Source organism: Otolemur garnettii, unplaced genomic scaffold, assembly GCF_000181295.1.
Source record: "Otolemur garnettii isolate 467f Iridium unplaced genomic scaffold, OtoGar3 scaffold00208, whole genome shotgun sequence".
NCBI lineage: Eukaryota > Metazoa > Chordata > Mammalia > Primates > Galagidae > Otolemur > Otolemur garnettii.
The window spans coordinates 123,100-132,495 of record NW_003852603.1 but is presented as its reverse complement, the minus strand read 5'-3'; the positions used below and the strand labels follow the sequence as shown (position 1 = coordinate 132,495).

The 9,396-nt window shown below is 36.5% G+C and overlaps 1 protein-coding gene across 1 annotated transcript in view; it reads right to left on the bottom strand.

Moving 5' to 3' along the window:
- LOC100943722 (O-acetyl-ADP-ribose deacetylase MACROD2-like) overlaps positions 1-7,850 on the bottom strand; it is a 183,554-nt gene extending 175,704 nt beyond the window's left edge. The window contains exon 1 of the mRNA XM_012812408.1: positions 7,773-7,850. Within this exon, the coding sequence (XP_012667862.1) occupies positions 7,773-7,794 (22 nt within the window). The 5' untranslated portion in view covers positions 7,795-7,850. The remainder of the gene's footprint in view (positions 1-7,772) is intronic.
- Between the last annotated feature and the right edge of the window lie 1,546 nt (positions 7,851-9,396).

Genomic DNA, 9,396 nt, shown 5'->3' with positions numbered 1-9,396 from the left:
AAGAGCACAGACTGGGTAATATGTAATAAGTAGAAATTTATTGGCTGACAGTTCTGGAGGCTGGGATGTCCAATATCAAGGTATTGGCATCTGGCCAGGGTCTTCTTGCTTCATTATAACACGGTAACATACAAGATATCACATGGTGGAAAGCAAGACAGAGGCCAAACTCACCCTTTTATAATGGCACCAATCTTACCAACAAGGTGAGGCCATCATGGCCTAACCACCTCCTGAAGGTCCTACCACTTGATATTGTTAGAATAGGAATTAAATTTTAACATGAGCTTTGAAACAGTCTCAGTCTAGGCTCATGGTACCTATTTATTTACTTAATAAATATCTGCAGTATATTTAGAAGTTCTACAGATTCTGGAAATTCAAGGGGGTGTCCGGAATAGTCTCTGTTCTCCACACATTTACAAGGTAAATAAGTCAAAAAAGAAATAATACTAATAATGAGATCAGTGATATAAAGCCCCGCAGCAGCGTGGGATGCAGTGTACCCTGCAAGAGCGCGTATAATTTATTGACAGAAATAAATGATGGAAACGCACGGTCAAGGAAATAAATGAAAGATATACTTACATGCATGACATCTCTGACATATTTGGAAGACTATACGTGGGTCAAAATAACTGAGATTTGACTGAGAATGTTCTTAATTTGTTTGGTTTAGAAAACAATAGATATCAACTAAAGATATAAAAATGCTCATCAAAATAAAAATTTGGAGTTTTCATTACCATGATTACACAAAGATAGAGTTTCTCAGCATTATCTGTGTCTAAGAAGGTAAAATGGGTGAAATCTAAATATATCAACATATTCAAATAAAATAAATTAATAACATGTCTGTCAATAATTGAGAAAAAATTCTATCAATTTAGTCAGACATTGAGATATATTAAATGTTAAACATATTTGCAAGGTATAATTCTCAAACTTGCGTTAAACTCTGTCTTTTTCATTCTAATAGTTATAGGTTATATACTAAGACTAAGAAATAACTCTAGTAAAGTTTATAATTTATAAGCTTATAATTCCTGTATATTAATTTTATCTAGTAGTAATTTAATACACATCATACATGTTTTTAATATGTGCATACTATTTTTCAATTTCATTTTTAAGGCATTTCTGATCTTCTTGTAACTTTATTTTATACTTCTAATTATTTTAGAGACAGTGTCTCATTCTGTTGTCAGGTTATAGTGCAGTGGCACACTCATAGCTTACTGTAGCCCTGAACTCATGGGATCAAGTGATTCTTGCTATTTTATAAGATTTAATATTTTATGTAATATTTGATAGATAATTCCCAAATAAGAATGGGTCAACTGGCTAATTTTTTTTACTATGTATATCAAGAAAGAGAAAGTGTTTCAGCCTTTTTCTATTAGGTAATTTAAAATCATGTTTCAGTTATTTCATAAACAAATGGAATTTTCTATCTAAAGCAAATCTTCTTAGAGATAGGTGGCAGGTTTAGGATAAGCACATGTGTATTCTGGGATTCGTTTTTCTAACTTATTAATTTTCCCAGTGTTACTATTTAAAAGATATATGTAATTATATTTAACTACTAAGTTGCTGTATTGTGTATATCCTACACAAATATCCTCGCTGGGAAAGAATGACAAATCTTATTGCTTTCAGGGTTAAAAAAATAAAGAGATGAGTGGATAGATTTTTTTCAGTCATAAATGTTTTCATTGTGAATAAATCAATTATATGTGAATCTAAGAGGTTGAGAACTTCCAAAATTCAAATATTCTGTGAGCTCACGAGGTAATTTTGTCAGCCATTTGTCACCAAACTAATGATAAAAATGAAAACTATCAGCCAAAGAAACAATGAACTTCGCTTGAGGTTTGTGGAAAGAATAGTGAATTTGCTCTTCCTTGCTCTGTACATATTACCGTTCTATACTTACCATTCAGTGCATAAAACCTGTTTAACATTTGCTCAGGTTTTCTGAGTTCATACTCTAGATTCATGAGCAGTAAGAAAAGAGTGGTATAAGGAGTGAGTGGGAGCCGGGAAAACCCTGGCTGGCGTTGGTTGGGAGGTACAAAGGTTGACAGAGGTCAACATACAGAAATCTGTGGGTCAAAGTGAATGGAGAGGTTGAAAAACCAGAAGTGTGGACTAGGAGGGGGTCATCAATCCCGGAAGCCAGAGGTCAGGCCCAGGGCACAAGTTCCAAACACAGAGAGACAGAAAAGTTTGGGTAAGGCATCGACAGTCAGGACTTTGTAAAATAGGCCCAATCCACAGGCAAAAACTGCCTCAGTGGCTGGATGATACGAGAAAGGTGGTTCCATTAGGTAGAGGTCCTCAGCCTCTGGACTACTGACATTTGTGGCTGGATGATTCTCCGTTGTTGGGGGCTGTCTTGTGCATCATGGCATTTCAACAGTATCCCTGACCCCTAATCACGAGATGACAGTAGTCTCTCCCCTCCTAGAATAATGAAAAACAAAAATGACCCATGGAGGGAAAAGTCACTCCAAGTTGGGAGAATCAGTGTAGTACACAAGGCAAGCTTTCCCCTAAGGGGGAAGAGGAGGGGATTTAACCATCATATTCCTCTCAAGCTTCCAACACCAAGATTCTTTGAAACAGCTACAAGACTGTATGCTCTTTATTGTTATTGTGAGAAAAAATAATATCCCCAAGTTCTCTATTAGGACTTATATTGTAATAAAAAACCCAACTTTCCCATTCCAGACTAGGAATTGTCTTTTCTTTTTACATCCAATGAAAACTCTGTGCAATAAATTCTACAAACTAAAAATTACAATCCTTTTATGTAAAGAGCAAAGATTGCTGAGTCGTATCACACACATATTACTTGCTGTAGGCCATGTAAGTGGTGCACTGTAACCATAAATTATTTGCAACCTAAGTGTGTGACAATTGCATAAAGCCGCCACATTTTACTACCAAATAATACATCTGGAAGGAAAATGTCAAATGTGCTCCACCCCGCAGCAAGATATAAAACCATTGGAAAAAACATTGCTGCTGTTGGGCAGTGCCTGTGGCTCAAAGGAATAGGGTGCTGGCCCCATATGCCAGAGGTGGTGGGTTCAAACCCAGCCCTGGCCAAAAATCGCAAAAAACAAAACAAACAAACAAACAAAAAACATTGCTGCTGATTTCTTTCCTTGGAAGTTCCTACTGCACATCCATGATGGACATTGTTATGGGCTGAACTGTGTCCCACCAAATACTTAGATTTCTAAAGTCCTAACCCCAGTACCTCAGAATGTGACTGTGTTTGGAGATAGGGCTTTTAAGCAGTAATTAAATTAAAATAAGATTAGAGTGGGTCTCAATCCAATATGATTTGTGTCTTTATAAAAAGAGAAAGAACACAGACAACTCAGAGAGAATATCATAGAGAGTCATCTGTAAGCCAAGGAGCAAGGCCTCAGAAGAAACTAACCCTGCCAACACCTGACCTTGAACTTCTAGCCTGCAGAATTGTCAGAAAACACATTTTTGTTAAGCCATTCACTCTGTGGTACTTTGTTTTTACAGCCCCAACAAAGTAACATAGACGATTTGATTCTCCATCTTCTCCTACAGTCATGCTGTGAGGCCTCTGGTTGTTTCCTTACCACATACCTGGTCATCTGCAGGTAATAGCACTATGCTGCACAGGTGACTTGGATGGAATTTGACTTTGAGATCAGTGATAGAGTACTAATTTGACTCATATTAGAAAAGTTTCCATGAGGACATTTTTAGCCTTTAGAAGATAGAGAAGCATGGCAGCTCTAAAAAATCATGGGCAGCAGATGACATTCGAAATGGGTCTTTGTCAGTCTCCAAATGCATCCTAGCAGTTGACCTCAACCTTCCCTGAAGATGCTCTAAGAAAACTGACCTATTATCACTTCAGCAAGACAGGTGCCATTCTCAATTTTACAATAGAGTTCTGTTGTTTCCCAGCTGTATGCCTCATTTTCCATATCTAAAAGTAGGGTGTCAGATTTGTCTAATACAGTTGCTGCCTTGGCATCCATATTTAGGCCTAAATTTGACTCCCACTTGTATCCCATCACCTCTGGCCTACTTAAAACTCCCCCTCCTTGTGTGGCTGTGATATATTCTACTTGTTCCTTATCCTGCCGACCACAGTACAATCAGTGGCTCAGCACCAGGGTCATGTAAATAGGATTGTTTTCCTTAAACTAGCCCATCTACAAGCCTCATGGAGAAACCTAGGGGATAAGTACTTGAATCCTAATAAGGCATGTCCTCTTTTTCTCACGTCCCACTTAGTGGTTGAGCTCCCTGCTACCTCCAGACTTTATGTTAACCTCCTGAGGGCATGCCTAACTCCTTTGGGACCCGTGAGTACTAAATTTCTTCTGTTTTATGAGTTCCAGCTTCACGTCTTCATTGTGTCTCACCTGACAAACACATCTGAACTTAACTTTTCTCTTCCCTACATGTACTCCCTGGTCAGAACTCTCCTAGACATATACCTTGTTATATGGCCATTCTCAAGAGATCAGGATCAAATTAGAAAGATACCATAACAATAGAAATTACAACAGTGGATTAATATGATGCCTACTTTCTCAGAATTATCATGGAGACTAATTGATTTAATGTATATAAAGAAATGAATAGTAAGTCTGAGAGAAGGCAATTCAAAAATCTTTGAATTATTATAAATTATTATTAATATTAGTTATATTATCATTATATAATGTATCAATTCTATTCACTGTTTTGATATTAGTTATTATTGAAATATTATTAATATTAGATAGTTACAATTTCATTTCTTTAGTATCATCTTTTTAGTCTAATTTTTGTTTTCTCATTAATTTTACCTCAGATTCTAATTATAAAAGTTACAGACATGAGATTAAAGTACCCCTAAACAGAAATTTGGTTTAATATAAAAATGACTTTTTTTGAAAAAAAAGACAGGGGTCTCACTCTGTTGCCCAGGCTGAAGTACAGAGGCTCAATCATAGCTCACATAGCTTCAGACTCCTGGGCTCCAGTGATCTTCCTGCCTTGGCCTCTAAGTAGTTGGACTAGAAATGTGTGCCACCATACCTAGCTAAGTTTTCTCAATTTTTTTTTTTTTAAAGAAAGTCTCACTATTTTTCCCAGGCTAGTTTTAAACTCCTAACCTCAAGGGATCTTCCAACCTTGCCTTCATCAAGTATAGGATTACAGGCATGAGCATCACACCCTGCCTAAAAATGACTTTTTTCTAAGCTATTGTCATGAATAATATGATTATGAATACTAGTTATGAATACTAGTTGGAGATATTCTGAATAAGTTAGTCTGGGGAAATATATGGCAAGTCAGAAAAATTATTTTCTAATCACAGATAGTATGGTTATGAATTAACCATAAATTCAAATTAAGGACAGATAATATGTATCATCCATATTAGCAGTCACATACTCTATTAGACATCACCTTTATTTCATATTGTGTATTTAGAATTTACAAATGGCTGATGCCTCAATGTTGCAGAAATACTCCACAATTTTTGAGGATTTTGACATTTAATGTAAAATTTACCTACTATTATAAATATGCACAGAAAATAATTTCATGAACACAATAAGTTTCAATGCATTGATTGAGACTGAGGATGATTTTATTATAATTTCACTTGCTCAAGTACCGAGGTGCATTTTCAAATTTATTTAAAGTAGCAATTTTTCAACCAATAATTTATTTGCATGGTTTTTAATATACTCCAGACTCCTAAAAATGCCTCTTTTTTTTTAATTTGTGGTGTGTTGTTTGACTCTGCATCAAATATCTGCTGATAGATTTGTTTCAATACCAACAGATTGTAATTATGCAATTATTTTTTATCATATGTTGGAGTAAAAACAAGTTTTTATTTTAGAAGATGTAAAAATGAATGTGATGTCATTATTTCTAAACATCTCATGGAGTCTAAAATTTATAAAAATCTTATACATTATGCTGTAATATTGACAAGACATGAGAATATTTGCTTTACTCATCATAACAAGCCACATTCTTTACATAATAAACACTACCTTTTAATAATACTTAACACGTCTGAACCTAACCATGCATAAATCACTGTGATTATAGAAGAAAACAAGAGAAAAGATGGAACAAGAAGATTGAAATAAAAAAGGTCATCAGATTATGGTGGCAAGAATTTATTTAATTCAACTTATTTCAGTAACTGCTTATTAAATAGCTATTATGTGCTCTATACTCTGTAAAAAAAAAAAAAAAACAAACAAAAACAAAAAACACTGAGCGCTTTAAAAAAATAGGAAAGGTAAAAAAAGAAGAAAGAAGAAAAGACCCTGGAAGAAAAAGGAGCCAAGAACAAAAACACTATAACCACAATCTTGTTCTTCAACACATGGGCGTCTCTCAGGAATTTACATTATGTTTCAGTGAGAGGGATACATTAGTTAGAGTCCAAATTAAACATATTTAGTGGATTCACCTTTCAAATCTCAAATTAGAAAGAACTTCAAATTGCACGTGTGTGGGGGGGAGTCAGCCTTTCTTATTTTGTGCCACACATTGAAAGAAGATGACTTGTCTTGGGCCACACATTAAATACATGAACACTAATGAAGTCTGATGGGCAATAAAATAGGTTTGTGCATAATTTTCGCAATGTCTGACACCACAGAGAAGCAAAACAGTCCTCACACAATCCACTGGCAGCCTGCCAGCTGCAGGTTGGACACCCCTGACTGTTGACCATCTCTTCTGGACAGCTACCCACACCCTACTCTGACCTTTGGGCTGGGCATCCTTCTTATTGTTGCCTGTCACAAGCTGTTTAAATGGAAGAATGTGTACCAGCACCCATCCTTCACTCCACCCACCTGCCAGAATCTCCTGCTAAGCAAAAACTACTTTGAATGGAGATGGAAACCTTAAAAGAAAGCTTTCTGAAAGGCAAACGCCAACAATGCTCATAGTAGCTTGAAATTTCTAGGAAGCAATTCCAGCCATAGCCAAGGAAAGCACTTTGGACACTGTGACTTTAATGGCACCATAAATATAACAAGGCATTAAACAAGCCTCTGCCTTAATAGGCTGGTAGAGGGAGGGTGAAGGGAAATATTCAAATTGCCCAAATCCAACTAATGGCACAGTCAATCGATGAAAATCCATTACTCAAGGTTCTTTAACAACCCTGAGGTTTCTCCGACATTCTAAAAAGAAGTGTGAAATGAGTACCATTCTCAGATTGCCCTAGAAAGTGCTACTATAGTCACTGCAATCTGGGGCGAGAAAATTGGGGAGGAATAAGGATGGAATTCAGAAATAGATGGAATTCTGACTGCAAATGTTAAGTGGGCTCCTTAAGACTTCCAACAAAGGTGTTTAACATGGTACATGTGGGCTGGAGACGTAGGTAGATTATAAACTTATAGGTTGGAGACAGAAGATGCGGTAATTTAGGGCCAGGGAATGTCCTTTAGAAGTTATTTAATTAGCCCCTCACTTTAGGTGTGAGGGACTGAGACCTGAGAAGGGACCTAACTTCCCTAAGACAACAGTGTAACCTTGTGGGGCTGCGAGTTATCGAGCTCAGACTTCCTCCACCTCATTCAGTTCTTAGAAACTATGATGCCAGCTGGTGGCGACACCTGGGAGTGGGAACCACATCTGTAACAGTCCTAATGACGTGAAACAAAATAGAAGTACAGGTGAAGTCTCCACTTCTTCAATCCTCAATTCTGAAGGAAACAACAAATCGCTTTACTCACCTACAGGGAAAACTTCACTCATTTTCTTTTTGTAGATTTTGAAGTCGATTTCTAAGAAGACACAGAAGATGATCCGATCCACCTAGAGGCAAACAATAAATACTCAAAGTGAAAGAAAGTATGGTAATTGCCTCCCCAGAACATGGTCTTAGAACAAAAACAAATAGAGACATCTATGTATTTTTGGTATCATACTAGTAACTACATCAGAGCATTGAGTTTCAAGTGTGTGTGTGTCTGAACTTGTTTGTGCACTCTCTATATACATAAACCTGTAGGCTCTTTGGTGGAAAGATGTTATATAAATCAAATAAGAAATAATAAATGACAATAAGCCACTTTGCAGCAAGCTATAAATAAGATCTGAGATTCTGACAGGATACCCAGACTTTATGTCCTATAAAACAGCCACGTGAGAGATGTACAGCAGAGTGATAATAAAGTATGTCAATAAACAAAGAGCTCTCTGTCCTACTCATGTTAGACAAATATATTTATCAACCATGTTAGTATTTGAACTAACAAGCTTCCATGCAGTTTAATTTGCATCAAGTCACTTGTTTTTAGCTCAACATATTTGGAAATGCAACAGAAATAAAATATAACTAGTTGACACTGACACAAGGTCAATATAACATTTAATTTGGTAGATAGTACTAAATAAGTAATACCACACCAAAAGTAAAATGTGTGTGCTCATCCTTTATTTTTCTGCTTTGAGAGAGCTTCTGTGTGTAAGGAATTTCTCTGAAACATTCAGAGAGCAATATGGTAAACAGAGAAGAGAGATGGAATGTACATAATAGCTTGCATATATCTGATATTAAATCAGCAACTCAATTTTATGTCCTGAAAATAAATACCCCTTTAGCTCCTTTATTTTAACAATGTGAAAGCAGTTAAAAAAGTACTCCATCTATAAAACCTCAAATGAGAAATTGAATAGAACATCAAATGAGCCATTTTCTCATGGTAGCATGAAAAGGAAGTAGGGTATACAAGTGACATGACAATAGGGAATGCAGATAGATGTCCTCCACCCAACCCCTCAGACTTCCCAGCCTGTGCAATGCAGATCTTGCTAGTATGATAGTTCCCAGCAGGAAAGACCAGCTACAAGAGGTGAGAAGTGGGGATTGGAACATCAGGAATCACCAGGGTTGCCTGATGGATGCCCAGAGACTTGGCTCCCTAATCTCTGCACAAGTCTAGATCTCATCTAGGGCACCTCCTGGCACTTACTGGACTTCCACTCTGTAATTATCAAAGACCATGCAGTCCCCATAACTGCCCACGTAGGAGAGAATATGAGAGAAAGCACTTGGTCTTCAGAAATGGAAGGACTATGGTGCAAATAAACATATCATCTTTTCCCTGATGTCTGGTCCTGACTGAATAACATTAATGCTTTCTGCAAATGCAAAAACTGTTATTGTCAACTCATTCTCCAGGTGAACTATAAATTTAGTTGAATAAATGATTGACTCTGTGCAATAATTGATGCTCATATCCACTCTCCTCATAGTATATTTACATCCTATGGCTAAAGCTCAAAATCAGAATGTTAAGTAGTAGGAATGAGATGCAAAGAACACATACTCTATGATATAGTCCATACAGGTTT